We start from the raw sequence: 19505 nt of genomic DNA, 5'->3' as shown, positions 1-19505 counted from the left end.
CACCTGCCGCAATGCAAATGCTGTCATGAATGAATTCAGTGTCTCTGGAGTGGCATCCAAAAATACAGCCGTGTCATCTGTCAACTCACTGTCTAAGAGCTCATCCTCCTGCCTCAAAGGAAGCCTGAGCCCTACAATTCCAGCTTGAGCTCTAATGTAATAGCTCATAGCCTCAGCCACAAAAAGGAATAAAAAGGGGGCTAGGGTGGGCTAATCTGTAGAGGGCTTACACCCCTCTGATCCATGCATCTGAGAAGCCAAAACAAGTAAGTGTGCCCTCCAGAAAGCCCCAGTCTACCCTGTCATAAGCTTTCTCAAAGTCCAAGAGTAGAATGGCCATCCTGTGGCCATTATGCAAGGCCCAATCCGAAGCCTCCTAAAATGAGAAGATGTTATCAAAGATGCTCCTGCCATGCACAAAACCCGTCTGCGTACCATGGATAAGATCTTATAGAAAGGGCTGCAAACGAAGACTGATAGCTTTTTTAGCTAGGATTTTGCACAAGGTACCCAGCAAGGTAATCAGTCTCCACTGAGACACTAAATTCCTGCAACCGCCTTTCGGAATCAAACGAATGAGGCCCTCCGTAAGTGAGTTTGGCATCTCACCCAAGTCCCATACACCCTGCAGGGCTGAGGTAATGTGATCCCCAATCTGATCCCAAAAAGTAATAGAAAATAAGGGGGTAAGTCCATATGAACCAGGACACTTGTCCTTGTGAAGGGTAGAGAGAGCAGTCATGAACTCTACGTTGGTGAAGGGTGCATCAAGTGAAACAGTCATATCCCCTATCACCAACCCAGGTAAGTGTCGCCAAATAACCACTCTAGCATCATATGTGGCATGAGTGTCTGGATCTGCTGTAAGAAGGAAGGCATAGAAATCGGTGGCAACTTGTAAGACGGCATTTGAATGTGTCTGAAGAACTCCGCCCGAGTCAATAAGCTGTGAGACGCTCTTCCTACTATGTCTGGAGCCAAGAGTAGAGAAGAACTGCTTGTTGACCCTACCTCCCTTCTGTGTCCAAAATGACTCTCTAGCGCGAAAGGCATACTCTGCTCTCTGATCTAAAAGTGACTACTGCTGAGCCCTTGTTGCAACAAGGCGCTCTTGAATCCAAGCATCTGTAGGCCTCTTCTACTCCTCCCTCTAGAGGGCAGCCAACTGCTGGCAGATACCTATCTCACGCCTGAGGATCTCACCCCTTCTGATACGAGCAACTGAAAGATAAAAGTCACTCATATCACAGAGGGCTGCGGCTAAGTCTAAAGGAGAAAGCTGCCCATCCTTTCTTTTTGGCTCTTGAGCTTTTCGTGCATTGCATGATGTATCCCGTATGGAGCTTGCTCTAACGGTTTTTCTTTAATACTTAATAGAAGTCTCTTTTTGCAAAAAAAAAAAAGTCTAAAGGAGAAAGCTGCCCATCCTGCAAATGAAATACCCAAGTCCTCAACACTGTCTCTGTAAGGCCCTCCTCTGCATAAAAAGAATCTGGAATCCTAACACTGGCAGAGCGACGCCTCACATAGGGATCTGAAACCATCAAAATCACAGGAAAATGATCCGAAGTGGACACCCCAGCTGCAATGCAAACAGTACCACCTCTGTCAAGAGTCCAATCATCCACATAAAATCTGTCGATCGTGCATGTATAGGCATCTGCAATTCTTGTACGACCAAGATAACAGGAGAGAATGTGGCTGAGTGTGAAAAGCATCATCATGCCAAGCATCCCTGCCACTGTACTAGAAAAGGAAGGCATCCCACACTGCTCTCTCTAGGGAGTGAATGCCACCTTCCCTACCACCCCTTTTGTCTGAGGGCATTTCAACCAAAGGGTCTACAAGGGACCAAAGGGTCTAAGAGACTGAAATAAAATAGATACAATGAAAGATAAGGGGCAAGGTCACTAAACAGGCACCCATACCGAAGACTGACGTCTATGATGAGAAAAAAAATACATCGTGCTTTCGTTGCTGCTAGAGAGAGAAAACCCCATAAGGGAATAACGAGGGGAAGCCCCTAGTCATCTACCAACCGAGAGCTATCCATCCGAGTGACTGGACCTATGTATGTTGCCTGCAGGACCAACTCCACCAGGCAACTGAGGAGAGAGAAGATGACCTCGTCTAATAGTGGCTCTGGATCTGGTGAGGGCTGGCATCAAGGGAGAAAATCAGTGATGGATTATTGTTGCTGCTCAGCCTATCCAAGTTCCTCCCTCCTCTATAGTCTCTGTGAGGTAGCCCGCCATCTGACAACTGCTACATCACTCTAGTGGTCTATCTCCCACGTCAAAAAGGAGAAGAGATATCTGCATGCTAACCTCCACTAGTTAGCTTAAATTTTTCCCTATTATGATATCCAATCTGATAATTTGATTGGGTAAAATATTTCCAAAAATTTGCTTCTATGGACATTAAAATCTAAAGCGAAAGGTGAACTATGTCTCCAGTTGATTGAATTTATAAATAGCTAGCACAAACTTTTAGTGGGTTAAGAAACCAACAGCGTTCCAGTCCAACAAGCCTTTGGAACTCAACTACTTGTATGCCACCCTGAGTAAGACATGCAACATTTCCAATGATTGTGTCCTGTAAATGCCTGACTAACGTAGCCCGGGATTACCAAAAGGTGTTTGATACCATTTTGGGCAATCCATCCACTTGACATCTTTAAAAACTCCAATGTCCAAGACTTGTCAAATTTAAGATGGTATGAGAAATAGTAGTTATTGGGACTACACTCAAAATCCACACTACTCTGCACCTTGAATGAGCTTAAATTGAGCTCTAAGGTTGCAAGCTCAAGCTCATTGGCATCCCACTTACTCTAGTTCCTAGGAAGTCCATCAAGTGAGAAGCTTAGTTTGTAGACATATACGCATGATATGTGTCCAGATACATGAGATACATTTCCAAATATTTGATAATGATAGGAGTTCAGCTGTTAATATTTATTTCATGCTTGTGTAGTTTCCTTGGGCCATTCATAGAGTGAACGAGAGAAAGGCCATTAATTATGAGGTTTTACAAAATACACACAACTTACTCGCTGACCAAACATTATGGTGCTTGCTGTTTCTCCACGATGTCGAGGTGAGGGTCCTATTGTTATAACCAAAGAAGTCCTTGCTGTGCCTGCAATTTAGAAAGAGGATATCAACAATTTCTACCACAAATCGGATAAGAGAGAATTTTACTTTAAAGAAATAGTTCTCATGTGCCAACAACTTAGGTCAACACATGTTTGCATTAGACATGCTAAAAGACAAAACAGTCAACTTTACAAACCAATGGCAAACAGAAAAATCAAGTATTTTGTGCACAGTAAGGACTACCCACCATAACTGCCACCATAAACCTAACCACCTGTAATTCTCAGTTTCCATATGTCTAGAACCCAAGGCAGTCTCATCCATGTGCTTGAGGCAAAGCCCAGACAAAACCCAGAATACTAATCAAGGAAGCTTCAGAAGAATTTGTACAATCCAAACTCAAGGTCTGAAGCCTTTTCAAATCAGTACTCTTAACTTCTAAAGCAGAGGAGAGAGAATGCTAAAATCCATAATAACCCAATCATTTGAGAAGAGAGCATTTGAAGATCTCTTGAAATTTCTGAATAGATATTTCACTACGAAGGCAACATTTTGAAACCACGTCCACCATAATGGGGAATACATACATCCAGCATATAGCTATATAACCGTCTTATGCTGTACTACATAACCTTCTGATGGTATATCTCACGCCATTTTCATGGACACTGAAGAATGTTGAAACATGTAATTTTTGTTGTGAGTAAACTATGGTTCCTTCAACATTAAGAAACAATGAAAGTCAACACCTCCAAAAGAATCACGAAGAAGTCTGGTGAGCTTTGAATCTCTGATAGGAACATGGGAACTTCCTTCAGCAAGAGCATTGATGCACTTTCCAAGTGCGGTAAGAGAAAGATTTATGGATTTAGCTTCTTCAAGGGCATGTCCCTCGCTACCTACAAGAAAGCGATGATGTCTGTTAAGAATATACTCCCCAAGACATTAGACAGATCATAAAAAGGGCCTTCAAAGCTCCTTGACGCCATGTAAATAATGAAACCATCGCTCAGAATTTAGAAACGGAAGCACAGCCTCCATAGAAGAAATTTGTTTTTTAGTCATAGTTGCAGCTATAATCTGACATCTTGACATACCAGATTTGTGCACCCGCTCAGATCCAGCTAGATCAACTACCACAAGTTTGCTCTTTCTGACTGTGGGAGCACAAAGGCCTTTGGCTGCAAGAACCCCACTTCCATTCTCACTCAAAACAATCAAGTCTCTTTCTGGTTTTCCTTTGAAGTGTTTTGTAACATTCACCTACATCAGATACAGCATGTTATACAAGAAATCGATGCATACGACATGTGAACCACATTGCATAGCAAGATTGTTTAAGAATAAAAACTTTATCAAATCCGTATTAAAATCATGGGAATTGATTCACCCTCTGCAAAACTCTATTTAAGACCCAACAATTTTCTAATCTCGTATAAACAACGAATACAAAAGGGGAAAAAATGTAACTGATATCCTTTTTCAAGCAGTTAAGCAAGTAAAAATGCCTGTTAGACTTGATAACTCTCACCATTAATATTGCATGGCTGCGAGAAGACTCTGTGTTGAGCTTGGTATTAGCTGCAAACCGGTTAGCCTCTCCCATTTCAAGCAGCTCAACGAAACTATTCTGGTCTCTTATTTGTACGACAGTAGCTCCTGGCACAGACACATCCCCAGTCTTTGGATCTTCGAGTATTTGAATATTATATTTTTCTGGTGCAAGGAGATCTTGTACAGTCTCCATGTATAACTGATACAAAAAGAAGACAGAACAAGATATCATCATCGTACTAAATACATTTAGATGTATTAAATTCTAATACTTGGGAACACAAGCTATAGCTTGAGTCCAGATTTTATTGGTGTTTGATCCTATACGAATCTTGCATGCTCAATAGTGTGCAAGTTACCATGATGAGAAAAAAGTGGGGACCTATCAGGAAATAGATTTCCTCAGAAGCTTCTTATCTGCTCTCCCTCATAGACTGCATTCACTTAACGATATAGGATGGTCTTCTCAAGTTGTGTCGACACCTTTGCAACACAGCATACTTTCCAAATATGGTGCTGAAGTCATAGAAGAGCAAGAACCCTTAAATGCAAAAGGCTATGCCAGAAGTTTCGGTGGACCCTGACCTTATGTTAAAAGCCATTTGGAAGTGTTGCACAGGCTCATCATGCAGCAGCAAAGGAGAGTTTCCATGCATTTCTGATTACTTGTATGCAAGGTTTCACTTTCTCTATGGTGCATGGTTTTTGCTTGCATGATTACTTATATGCAAGGTTTCACTTTCTCTATGGTGCATGATCTTTGCTTGCATGATTCTCTCCTCATTGGCTTCTAGCTAGACAGGATGCTATAATCCGTCTCTTCATGTTTATGACGTATATTGCGCTTGGGTTTTACCAATGTCTTAATGACTAGCAATTGTGGTACTCACGCCTTTCCACAAACTTTTCTATTTAATAAGAATGTAATTAATTAAAAACAATGAGATACTTGAACCTTCCTCACAAAATAGACCTTGAGTCACTCAACTCCTCATACTCTTCAGAGCTCCAAGCTTGCCATACAAAAAGACCTAACATACGTACCATGTATCCTTGTTGTGAATCAATATTATAAGAAATTACGTCACAAATCTCTCTCTTGTTTATGAGATTATTCAAACGAACATTAAAGAGTGACTGGCTGAGATTATCGTTGCCATTTGCTGGAGGTCAAACTCTATCTGCATCTAGGCTACCAAGTGGCAAATGAAGTCCACTAAGCCCCTCCAATTGGCAGGCATGTTAGTGCATGTTGGTTCAGAGTGACAAGCATGCAAGGCCACCAACAGCTCTGCCTAAGCCCTCAGATTTTAAGGATGTAGCAGCAAGTGTAGGCACTTACTCTATCCACAAGAAAGGTTAATATACATCATCGTTCATGATGGCTTTTATATACCCGTCAGCAGCCTAGCCAAAGATATACATGATGCTTGCTTGACTTGGAACGGCTGGATGGAAGACTTTTGCAAACTAAAATCACGCAACAAATACAATGCAAGTTTCACCCAAAAGGTCTTGAATTTATATACGCAAACAATATTTTAATCCACACAAGAACTAGTTACACAATGAGGGGCTTTTGTTGTTTTGTGTGAACCGAGAACTTTTTTCACATTGTGTCCAAAGAAATGCCTAATGATAGTATACAACATTAATGTACAAAACTTATTTTCATAAAGTGTATATAAGGGCGCAAATCTTTGTTTCATCATTCGGGTATTGCAAGAGTACACGCTTACAATATACTTGGCTTAGAGATCCATGCTTACATGAGCCCTCTAAAACAAAACCATAATAACTTGAAGACTTTCATGTGAGCAGATTCCCAAGACCCTTAGAATTCCTTACAAGGTATGTATAGGATTGCATCTTGTGCAAATACTTGCTCTACCACAAAACAAGCCTTAGATCTGCTCTATTTGCCCTGCAAGCTACTCTCAGAAAGTTTTATCATGTGGCAGCAAAGCCTTCTTAAGACTAAACATTGAATAATTCTTGTTTGAGCAGCTAAAAAATTTCACGAGAGTCGGCCTTAGTTTCAAAGAAGCATTTACATAAAGGTCTCATGACTCTTGTAGCATCTCATCCAAGGGATTTGAACTGGCTTATCCACCTTAAAATTCCATAAACCCAAGACAGCTTTGTACTTCATCAAGTCTCTACCCACCAAGCATTTGATTCTGATTAGAAAAGTTTGTTTCAAAATACCCCACGCTATATGAATCACAATTGCATCCATCCACCCTTTTCTAACATGCAAAAATAGATTCTGCTCTATCAAAATGTTTGACAAGTGCAGAACAAGATTGCTATATATAGCCAGCCATTCTAAGAATACCTCTTATATTTTATCAGGAAAACTCTCTGTAGCCAAATAAAGACTGCCCTCAATATAAGTATTTAAAGCTGAAGGCTTTAAGATGGTTGAAGAATTTGAAAGTATGCTAGAGAAAAGGATTGCTTGCTACAACCAACCCTTATGCAGCAGAATAAACAAAGCCTTGAGATCTCACAACAAAAACTTTGAATCCCAACTCACTCTATGCATGTATGTATAGAGAGGGAATACTTAAGATATGGAGACACAATCAGCCAAACAAATCTTATAAATAAATAGAGGTAAAGTCCTAGTACAAAATATAGCCATGTGACAACACCTCAGCAAACATGCGCTGAGGTAAGGCAGCAAAAACAGGCTCTGTTTGCTGATGCAACTGTTATAGACCTCTTCTAGACCAATGGACTTTAGTAGCTGCACTAGGGAGAACATCCTCCTGCAAAGTATGCTCTGATGTGTACTACAGTCCTTCATGCACTCCTCATGCTCTCCTATGCATGTAGGTATGCACCTAGATCTGCTGTAGATGTAAGGGACTTGTGCTCCTGCAAGAAACACTCCAATGATGTGGTACTCCAACGGCTCTTCCTCAAGTGAGTAGATCTGCAGGCTGAGTAGACTCATAGGTCCTCTTCTGCTGTTGTAGATGCAACCCTTTAGGAACAAAGTGGAGACAGGTTGTAAACACAAGTGAGCAAGAGTGCACACACAAGAAAGCTCCAATAGAAATGTTCAGATGAAACAATACAAGTACTTGGTATATATAGTACCCAAGTACTACTGGTCAACCATATGGTTGACTTTATGCCTACAACACCATATCTTTGTAATCTCTTACAAATCCCCTCTCAAAGATATGGCTGAAAGTACCCTGGAAACATCTCAGGTGTACCTTGCAGTACCTAAAGTACCATGGTTGCACAAATTCATCCAGATGGATATGCAACCTATGGGAGTACATGAAAACAATGTCATTGTGAATCACTTCACAACCCCCTTTGACATTGTGAGAATGTCTCTGATCCCCAAGCCATGTCGATGTCGTACGAAAAGATCTGTTGACAGGGCTTTGGTAAAGATATCCGCCACATTGTCCTCGGATGGACAATAGATGAGATCAGTGAAGCCATCAGAAATACAATCCCGTACATAATGATTATGATTGTCAATGTGTTTCATGCGAGCATGAAAGACAGGATTGTTGGCTATGGCAATGCAACTCTGGCTGTCACAGAAGATAGAGTTTGCTTCGCCATCCTGTGCATGATGCAAGTCATGCAAAAGCTTCCTTAACCACATTAACTCCATAGTGGCTGAATTTTCAGCTTTGTACTCTGCTTCACTGGAGAAAAGAGAGACTCGCTCTTGCTTCTTACTGAGCCATGAGATATAGGCTAAACCCAATGAGAAGCAATAGCTAGTAGTGGACCGTCTGTCGTCAATGTCCCCTGACCAATCTGAGTCGGTGAAACCACTCAGCTCAAGATCACAATCTGAAGCATAATGCAAGCCAGGAGAGAGAGTGCCATGGACATATCTGAGAACCCTCTTTGCTGCATTCCAATGTGTGATCGTGGGACTATGCATGAACTGGCTCAAAAGCCTTGTGGCGTAGGCAATATCAAGCCGTGTGGAGCATATATATATATCAAACTGCCAACCAACTACCTGTACAAATTGCTATCAAACTTTTCAGCAACATCATGCTTACTCAACTTGAGTCCCTTTTCCAATGGAGTAGCAACAGGCTTACAGCTCTCCATCTTAAATTTCTGCAACAACCCCTTCGAATACTTTGTCTGTGACATAGAAATCCCATCATGGGTCTGCCAAAACTCAATGCCAAGACAATAATGCAATAGGCCCAAATCTGTCATGTCAAAGTTGTGACATAAAGCGGACTGCACTGCTGTAATTTGCTACAAATCACTGCCAGTGATTATGATGTCATCCACATATAGTACCAACATGACCAATTCTGATTTTTGCTGCAGAACATACAGATTTGGCTCTGTATGAGTGTTTACGAAGCCTGGGACAACAAAAACTGATGTATCTTCTGATACCACGCACGAGGTACTTGCTTCAGCCCATATAGAGCCCTCCTAAGCTTGCATACCTTGTGCTCTTGTCCCTTCACCTCAAAACCTTGGGGCTGATGTATATAGACCTCCTCTTTAAGATCACCATTGAGGAAAGCGGTCTTGACATCGATTTGGTACATTGACCAACCATAAAACGCAGCAAGAGAGATGACAGAACGAATGGTAGTCATCTTGGCCACTAGAGCAAAAGTCTCCTCATAATCTATCCCCTCCTCTTGTGCATACCCCTTGGCAACCAAACGGGCTTTGTATTTCTCAACTGTGCCATCTGAATGGTATTTCACCTTATAAATCCATTTCATGCCAACTGCATTTTTCCCAATGGGCGCATCAACCAAGTCCCATGTGGCATTCTTTTCAATGGATTTAATCTTAGCTTCCATAGCTTTCTACCATGCCGGATTATGCTGAACATCCTTGAAGCTCTGAGGCTCATTTTCAGCTTCCATCACTGAGTTCATCAAAGCAAAATTGACCTTTTTCTGAATTTTCTGAGTGCAGGCCCTGGTTTTCCCCAAAGTAAGCTGATCCTTAGCATCTTGAATGGTCAACCAACATGAAATAGATTTCTTTGTTGTATCACTCGGGGCTGCATCAACATCTTTAGTGGCCTCACGACATTGATAATGTTTCCAAACATCAGACTGTCTATTCTCAATAATTGGCTGCAAATCTGAAACATTTGAGGAAGGGAGAAAGAAAGAAAGAAAGTTTATTAAAGAAAGCCATTTGAACTATGAGAAGTAGAAGGGGAAGCATCAAGAGACTCCCTCTCATCATCCTCAAACTGGATGATGTCCAAAGGGGTGTCATCGTATGGTGGCAAGTCTGCATTAGCGGGCTGCATGCACTCATTCTCAGCAAAGAGAACATCTCTGCTGATTATTACCTTCCTGCCCTGCTTTCAGTGCTATATCCCACAAAAATGCATTTGACACTCTTGTCATCAAGCTTTGTCCGATATGCATCTAGAACCAAAGCATATACCACTGAGCCAAAAACTTTGAAATGACTAACCTTTGGCTTAAAGCCATACAAAGCCTCAAATGGAGTCACATTAACCAAAGCTTTGGTAGGGCATCTGTTCTGAATGTAAGTGGCTGTCACAACTGCTTCTCCCCAAAAATCCTTTGAGACTCTCTTGAATTTCAGCATGCATCTCGTCATCTCCATGAGAGTACGATTCTTCCTCTCAGAGAGTGGATTATGTTGTGGTGTGTAAGGGCATGTCAAGTGATGTTTAATCCCATGCTGCTTCAAAAATCCCTGGAATACATGTGACATGTACTCTCCCCCTCTATCTGAGTTGAGTGTTCCAATTGTAGAATTGTTGCACTGAGGATTGCCATTGGTCAGATGTGGGTTTCATGCCACCAGTTGACAATCGAGGCAGGGAGAGGAGCGGATATACCAAGAGAGCAGCGGGTCTGCATGGTATGTACGCTGGGGGCGGTTGAGACAGAGGAGCATTTTCTTTGTGTTTGCCCAGACCACTACGAGATTCGGGGACGCTACCATTGTCTCTACCTAGAGGGGAGTGGCTTCGGTCCTTTGTCACGACTGATCCATTTCCATAACTAGGTCTGTATCGGGCTTTATCTAATGGAGATGCGGCGACATAGGGAGACGCTTCTACAACAAATCAGAGACCCGCAGGGAATCGTCAGACCACTACAGGACATAAAGGGTGACCGGGCACAACGACACGTCACAAACCTCTATACATTTGAGTCAGCCCCCGGACACAGGGGAGTGGAGGAGGAGGAGCTAGCCGACGTGAGAGCAGTCTGGATGAGCAACAAGCACAGTACCACTGAGAGAGGGGCGCAGAGGCCACATGTGCGATAGAGAGCCCCCAGAATACACTCTATTGAGGCCGACCTATCATAGCTTTCCTTAGGGGAGACCGACAGAGACGAGGGGTCACCCTAGACGTAGCCCAGAGAGTGCAGAAAGCGAGAAGACCGCGTCTCCCACCGCAGCGCGAGACAGCTCGACAGACACAGATACAAGACATCTTCGCAACCCACCAAAGCACCATCAATGTACCAGGCTTCGATTCGTCCTAGCATCTAGATAGACTGATTGATTGATATGGCCCACTCTGCAGTTGTAGTTGCCTTTTTTTCTATGATTATGATTCTCTTAGCATAGATTAATACTTAACAAGGGTCCTAGCGTACCCTTTGCTTCAGCCCACTGAGGCTTGTATAAGTTCGCTTTTTTGTGTACTTTGTCCCATAGGCCCGCGAGGCATCCCGTGGACGTTAATATTTCTTTCCTTCTTTCTTTCTCAGTCCCTCAGCTCGCCGCCTCAGCCCGTCATATTGAAGAGCATGTTGTAGGGAGCTATCTCAGAATGATTGTTTACCATGCACAAAATCAAGAATGTCTTCATATTCTTCTCTCTCGTCCGTACCTCTCCCTCCCGTCTTTATCTCTCCCTCTCATACCTCTCCCTCCCGCCCGTACCTCTCCCTCCCGTCGGCCGTACAACCTGTCAGCTCGTAGCTCTCTCTCTCTCAGCCCATCAACTCGCTGCCTCAGTCCGTCAGTAACCCGTCGCCTCAGCCAGTAGCTGCCAACCGCCTATTGCAAGCCCCCTAAATCTCATCGTCAACAACAAACCCACCCCCCCTAGTTTCTTCAAAAACAGCAAACTAACCCTATCGTCGAGTTGGGCTAAACCCCCAACCCAACTCAAGGGTTAGGTTTAGCTAGGGCGTTCAACAAAAAGCCAATTATGGACTGGCCTACCCTCTCCTCCAAGCCCCCCTCAACTCCTTCAACCTCCATCAAGACTCAGGACTCTGCAGTTGCAGCCATGATACCCTCTCCATATGCACACAATTACCAACAAGAAGGCTCAAAATGACCCATCCTTGGGCAACAGGAACAGATTTTTTATTTGCAGCAGGCAGTGAGAGAGCCAAGATTGGAACTGGCAAAAGTAAAGGCTCGACTTCACATTCTGAAAGGGCCTGGTAAGCAGGCAGTAATTGATGAGACTGTAAAATCTTGTAAGGATTCCCTCCCTATCCCACAGTTAGTCTCTATAGTCAAAGATCTTATTCACATTGAAGTACAAACTGCTAAGAAGGAAGTGATTGTGGAAGTGGACACCAAAGCAAGTAAGTCTGATATTCGAGCAAAGATTACAGAACACGAAGCTAGATGTGATAATGCGCTGAAAATTAGAATAGGGGGAGTCCCAGAAGATTGGTACAAAGAGGAGGACACATAGTGAAATATTGACAAAGATCAAAGCAGGCTTGCCCAACATTCAATGGATGCATGATGATGAGCAGGATGATGACGACTCCAGACCAGCTTCTATTACGCAATATAAAGGTCATGCAAACCTTACACTGAAGTCAAAAGATATGCAGATCAAGCTTCTTCGACAATCTTACAAGCTGAAGGGTACCGAAGTATGGATAGCTGAGGAGCTTACACAAGCTCAACTCAAAAATAAGGCAACTGAATTAGCTAAATTCAGGGCTGCCAGAAAGAATGGAAAATGGGCAGTTTATTGTGAAGGCGTGCCCTAATCAGAGATTTAAATCGAAACCAAAAGACTCTGATGTTTACTCTTTCAGACTATTATGTAGGTACTCTGAATAAACGGGGGTTGCTTTTGCACTCCTTGGGAGCTGCCATGTGCCCTCCCTAAAGCAGAGACGTACTAGAGGGTTTCTTGCTGTTCCATAGACCTTTTGGTCTCCAGTGGACGTTAATAGACTTTCTTTCTTCTTTCTTTCTCTCCATTGACATTCAAACAGAAGAATACGTGCAACCCTCAAGCAAATCTACTATTTACAGCAAGAAGTGAGAGAGCTCAGGCTTCAACTTGCAACGCTTGAGAGAAAATAGAGAATAATGGCAAGTAGGAAATCCTTGCAAAGGTCAAATGCAGCACGTCTCCACCACCATCAATGCTTGTCTCTATACTCAAGGAGATGATCACCACTCAAGTCAGCTCAGCCAAGGAAGAGATGGCCATTGAGGCCAACAACAAGATTATTACGGCAGATCATTATGCTGAGGTAAATGAGCAGGAAACCATAGTACATAATAAGAGGATTCTACACATTGGAGGGCTACAAGAGGACTGCCTTGGCTGCCTTAAAGCCAGTGCACACGGCACTACTGATGCACGGCTGAACACGCATTTGGAATTCGTGTGCGTGAACTCGATCTTATGAATCATTGAATGAGGGTGAATGCCACCTGACGAGCTGATAAGAAGATAGTATAGGACAAGATGGATATGTGGCTCTATAGCAAGATAGGACAAGATAAGACAAGATATATTAAGAAGATAGTATAGGACAAGATGGACATGTGGCTCTATAGCAAGGCAACATTCAATGGAATGAGGGGATTTTTTATTCTATGCAAAAGAATTCAATTGGGTAAACAACCCACATTTACTTGCTATTCTAGTATGACCACAATGAGGTTGTCAATGTTTTAGATGAGTGATAGAAGCATGCTAACAATCCATGGACCCAAAAGAAAAGGTTATGAAGGATTTCGCACAAGTACATGAGCCTAGAAAACAAGTCCAATTTCCTTTGGCTTATCCTCCACAAAGTAGTTTGGTCAAACACTAGAATTAACTGCCAACCCAGTGGAATCTAAGCCACCACAGACGTGGCTGATGAGAGACACCACCACCGGGTAGTAATTATCAAGCCTAATCACCTCTAATCACTCATTACCATGCACTCTAGTACTCTACTGAGCGTGCAAGCCCGGTGACTGCTTATTTACTACACTCATAGTAATCATGCATGCAAGCCCGATGCTGGTAATTGGCAGGTGAGTGATTGCGGGCCACTGCCGTGGGGCTAGTAATTAACTGCCAACCCGTTGGAATCTTAGCCGCCACCACATACATGGGCTGGTAATCTTAGACGCTACCACCTCCAATGACTCATTACCATGCAAGGTAGTACTGCTGCCTTGAATTAAACCAAATTTTTCCAACCACCACAGTGGCTCTCGTTGATGTAAATATCATCTCTCTCTCTCTCTCTCTCTCTCTCTCTCTCTCTCTCTCTCTCCCCCCCCCTCCCCCACCCCCGGTCCGTACAGCCTCTCCCATAGCTCTCCGTCCGTACAGCCGCTAGCCTCTCCTCTCCGAACAGCCTCTCCTCGTACAACCCCCTCTCTCCGTACCGTACAGCCCATGCCTTCGTCCGTACCTTTGCCCTTCGTCGTCCGCACCACACCTCAGAGTCGTACATCCGTACCCACCTGTCAACACCTCTCCATACCTCCCGTCTGTACCTAGTCCTAGTCCTAGTCCTCCCTAACCCCAAGTTGGGCTAAACCCCCAACCCAACCCAGGGATTAGGTTAAGCTAGGGGATTCAACATACAGCCAACTATGGACTACTGGCCTACCCTCTCCTCCAAGCCCCCCTCAACTCCCTCAACTCCTTCAACATCCATCAAGACTCGGTACTCTACAGTTGCAGCAATGACACCCTCTCCATATGCACGGAATTACCAACAAGAAGGCTCAAAACGACCCATCCTCGGGCAACAGGATCAAATTTTTTATCTGCAACAGGCAGTGAGAGAGCTACGATTAGAGCTAGCAGAAGTAAAGGCCCGACTTCACATTCTGGAAGGGCCTGGTAAGCAGGCAGTAATTGATGAGGCTGTAAAATCTTGTAAGGATTCCCCCCCTACCCCGCAGCTAGTCTCTACAGTCAAAGATCTTGTTCACACTGAAGTACAAACTGCTAAGAAGGAAGTGAGTGTGGAAGTGGACAACAAAGCAAGTAAGTCTGATATTCAAGCAGAGATTAAGGAACACGAAGCTAGATGTGATAATGCGCTGAAGATTAGAATAGGGGGACTCCCAAGAGATTGGTACAAAAAGGACACAGTGTGAAATATTGACAAAGATCAAAACAAGCTTTCCCAACATTGAATGGGTGAATGATAATGAGCAGGATAATAACGACTCCAGGCCAGCTTCTATTTTGCACTATAGAGGTCATGCAATAATCACCACATATTAAATCACAGGGAGCTAGAGCGCTCCTACTTAGAAACAAAGACACCAATTGGCCCCAAACACTGGCGCCCCTTGCGGTATTTCTTTAATTTTCATATAAAGCCAAGAGGTGGTCTCCTGAAAGCTGCACCACAGGCAAACCACTGCCCACAGACTTCCAATATCCTACACACCCTGAAATTCCTGCTCAACTTTATATGGCAAATATGCATCCAAACACTAGGCAATCACACACTCTTCCTTTCGACCAAGCGTGCAACAGAATCCAAAAGCATAAACTATCGGTCTGCTCACTGCACCTGCACAATCAAGTGCCCAACCAGCCAGACATGGTTGAACAGCTGCTAAAAAGCCAAAGACAGCCAAAACTCAGGAAAAACCATCTAGGAAAACCCTTCCAAAATAGGTCATCCCTATCTGTAGTCACCCTGACCACGGCCCAATAGCATAAATCAGCCTTCCTCTGCCTGGAAACAATACCAGTCCGAAAACGGCAAAAGCAAGCAAAGACAAGCCTTCCTCTACCCAGAATCCATAGGAATCAGGTCGTTTGAACTGGAAAACCATGAATCCAGCAAAGACATGATGATTCAGCCCTGGCGCAGTCCAAAGGCAGCTCCAAAACAGGTTGTCCCACTTGGAAAAGGTCCCGAAACCAACAGCAACTGATAGGTATCAAACACAAAGCATTTCGCCCCAATTTCTGCACCCTATATGCAGCTCCGAAAGCAACAAGATGAATCGCCTCTCCTTCTGGAGCCTAGAAATCAGTGAAAGAAGCCTGTAGAGGAAATTGCCACACTTCTCGGGCCCAGAAACAGCAAAAACTAGCCTATAGAGAAATCGCAATTCTTCCTGCTCAGCTTCCAGCTGTAGAAACAGCATCCAACAGGTCGCCCACTAGCCTGGAGGTCACCAACACCAGCAGAAGTCCAAAATCCAGCCTGAAAACAGGTCACTCAGCTCCAAACAGGCTCCAGGGAAAATTTCGATGGATTCTCTCTCTTCCTGCCCTGATTGGGCTCTTGCATGCCAAACAGGTATCCTGTGATAATTTTGGAGTTCCGTGCTAAAAATAGCAAATTTCAAAGAAGGCAAATGTCCACGATTGCCTGCGAACAAAGACAACAGAAAAAGAAAAAAGAAAATAGCAAAATTAAAGCCAGATTTGAAAGGACATCCAAGAATACCGCTAACAGATCAACCAAGTCTGAAAGGATAGCCAACCAACATTTGGCTCGAACTGAAAAGCCTCAAGGTATAGTTGCAGCACCTAAGGAGTATCTGCCAATTCCTCCTCCTCCAACCACTTCGCATGCAATGATGAATAATTCCGAAATTTCACCAAGTAGCGTCGGGTAAAATTTACTGCTTACCTTCCTTTCCTTATGTGCTAGAATTTGCTCAGATACAAGAGCTTCATCTAATACTTCCACTTCTAGTTGCATCTGCCAAGGTAGATCCTCATGCACTCTCACCCTGAAAAGGCTTGAGAAGACTCACATGGAAAGCATTGTGAGTCCTCCAATGATCAAGCAAGTGTAACCGGAATGCTATATCATTAATTCTCTCGGTTACCTTAAAAGTCCCATAATACCTCATACTCAACTTAGGAAAAAGCCAAGTACAACCCCTTGTACTTTTCAGCCTTGACTTCTGAAAACGCAGCAAGAAACAATCACCTTCTCTAATGTCAACTTCACGACGGTGTTTGTTTGCTGCCCTCTTTTGCTATCCTGTGACCGCTGAAGTGCTTGCTTCACCTTCTGATAAGCTACATCCATACTTTCCACATACTTATCAGCCTCAAAAATTTAATCTTTTATCTGCAAGATAGGTGGAATCGTACACCTGCTTCCACTATCTCAAATGGAGGTTTACCTGTAGAAGAATGTACCGTGTTATTATATGCATACTCAACCAACAGTAGAAATTTCTCCCACTATGACTGGTGGTCCGAAACATAGCATTTAAGCAAAGCCAACGCTGTGGAATTAGCCTCCTCCAATTGCCCATCTGTCTGCGGATGAAAAGCAAAAGAAAACTAAAGACTAGTGCCCATATTCTCAAAAAGTCCCTGCCAAAACAAATTGGTCATGCGAGGATCTCTATCACTCACGATAGACGTAGGCATGCCATGATACTTAAAAATATTATGCATAAACAACTTTGCCATATCCCCAATCTTATTTCATACAAGAATTAAATGTGCTTGCTTGCTAAATCGATCAATGATCGTCCATATTCCATCATTACAGTAGGAGTCCTGGGCGAATCAAAGATGAAGTCCATGGCAATGCTTTCCCATGGTCCATCTGGAATGGGCAAAGGATGTAACAATCCAGGAGTCTTCTGACGATCATACTTCACCTTCTGACAAATCATGCATGTACGAACATACTCTTCAACATCACGACGCAGCATAGGCTAATAAAAGAAATGCTCCACCACCTCAACCGTAGCATCAATACCACGATGTCTTGCATATGCTGGATCATGACATTCACTCATGACTTTCTGCCTCAACTGCTTAGTGATGCACAGCTTGCCATGCATCATCATATAACCATTCTTCAGAACATAATGCTCATGTCTTTGCCCATTTGCAAGCTGATCATAAATAACAACAAATTGCTCATCATCTGCATACTGATCCTTCATGACATCAAGCTCATTATGATAGGCAATTGTCACAATTGAAACTTACAGCTTTCAAGACAAGGCATCTGCAACCACATTATTCTTGCCTTCAAAATGTACAATTTGAAAATGAAACATAGACAAGAAGTTTGCCCACCTCATGTGCTTCTCGGACAGCTTAGATTGCGTCAAAAAATAGTGTAAGGACTGATGATCCGTCTAGACCGTAAAATCAGCTCCTAGAAGATAATGTTTCCAAGTGGACAAGGCATGAAGGACAGCCAACATCTTCTCATAAATCTGTAAATGCTTTTCAGCTGGCTGTAATATGCGACTCTCATAGGCTAACAAGGTGCCCATCCTGTGCCAGGACAGCTCCAATATCATTCTTACCACAGGCATCTACATGCACATGAAAAGATTTCTGCAAATCTGGCAAAATCAGCACCGGATCTGTTATAAGCTTCTATTTCATCTCCTCAAAAGAGTCATTTACCTCCTTTGTCCACAAAAATGCTCTTTCTTTCTTTGACAGTGCATGCAAGGGAGCTGCAATATTTGCAAAATGAGAGATAAAGCGGCCGTAGTATGGACACAAGCCCAAGAAACTGCGAGCTTTATGCAAGTTCTTCGATTTGTGGCCAACTCTTTATGGCCTCCACTTTGGTCGGATCCATCCAGACTCCTTCCTTGGAAACAATATACCCCAGAAAATGAATTTCAGCCAACCACGAAAAACTCACTCTTCTTGGGGTTAATAAACAGCCTTTGTTTCCTCAGCTCTGCAAACACAATTGCCAAATGCTCCCGATGATTCTCTTCATCTTTCGAAAACACAATCATGTCATCAAAGAATGTCTCAACAAAGGCTTTGTGATTTCGAAAGATCTTGTCCATCATGCGATTAAATGTTGCAGGAGTATTAGTGAGTCCAAAGGGCATGACCAAGAACTCATACAACCCAAAAGAAGTCCTAAAAGCATCTTATGCACATTTTCTGGGCGGATGCGAACCTGGTGATACCCACTCTTTAAACCAAGGCAGCTGAATACAGCTCCCCCCTTCAACCTATCCAAAATATCATATATTCTGGGTATCAGGAAGCGATTCTAAATGTTCAAGGCGCCGTAGTCGATCGACATACGCCAGGAACCATCCTTCTCATGTACCAACAAGACTAGAAAGAAATAAGGTGACGAACTTGGCTGAATTAACCCCTTCTCCAAGAGGTCATTAACCTGACTCATAATCTCCTCTTGCTGCACTGCACTGACCCTGCACGGACTACTTCCAGGCAGAATATCAATCCCATGGTCTTCTGGCCTTTCTGGCAGAAGCTCACTAGGCAATTCATTTGAAAAACAATTTGAAAACTGATCTAAAAAGATAGCTCCTTCTCTATCCAAACGAGAAACAGTATGCTCTTCATTCACTGGAGGAATCTCCTTAGCAAAAACCATGTACGCTGAAATATGATTTTTCATTATGAAATTAATGGCAGAAGCTGTTACAACTGAGACAGATTCCCTTTCAATTTAGCATCAATTACATGGGTCGTCCCTTTATGACAAACTGTAATTTTTCTCTTTTTGGCTTCTATCACTGCATCCAAGCAGCAGTGCATCCATGGAATTCCCAGCAAAACATCACAACTAGAGAGAGGCATGATATAGAAGTCTTCGCTGTCCACCAAAGACTAAATATGCAAGCGAAGCTTCCCTATAATGGGAGTGACAG

The 19505-nt window shown here is 43.2% G+C and overlaps 1 protein-coding gene across 3 annotated transcripts in view; it reads right to left on the bottom strand.

Annotated features, from left to right (window-relative positions):
* The window catches only part of LOC147903252 (kinesin-like protein KIN-UB), an 86953-nt gene that overhangs the window by 31528 nt on the left and 35920 nt on the right, over positions 1–19505 (bottom strand). For all 3 annotated transcript variants that reach the window (XM_087373016.1, XM_087373018.1, XM_087373017.1), the window contains 4 exons: positions 4630–4851; positions 4196–4361; positions 3848–3997; positions 3053–3141 (listed from right to left, as the gene is read on the bottom strand). In XM_087373016.1, coding sequence (XP_087229142.1) covers positions 3053–3141; positions 3848–3997; positions 4196–4361; positions 4630–4851 — 627 coding nt within the window. The remainder of the gene's footprint in view (positions 1–3052; positions 3142–3847; positions 3998–4195; positions 4362–4629; positions 4852–19505) is intronic.

Source organism: Dipteris shenzhenensis, chromosome 3 (genome assembly GCF_047967505.1).
Source record: "Dipteris shenzhenensis isolate YYH24624 ecotype China chromosome 3, Dip_SZ_1.0, whole genome shotgun sequence".
NCBI classification, from domain to species: Eukaryota; Viridiplantae; Streptophyta; class Polypodiopsida; order Gleicheniales; family Dipteridaceae; genus Dipteris; species Dipteris shenzhenensis.
Note: the sequence above shows the minus strand (reverse complement) of the source record. Positions and strands in the feature narration are given on the sequence as shown.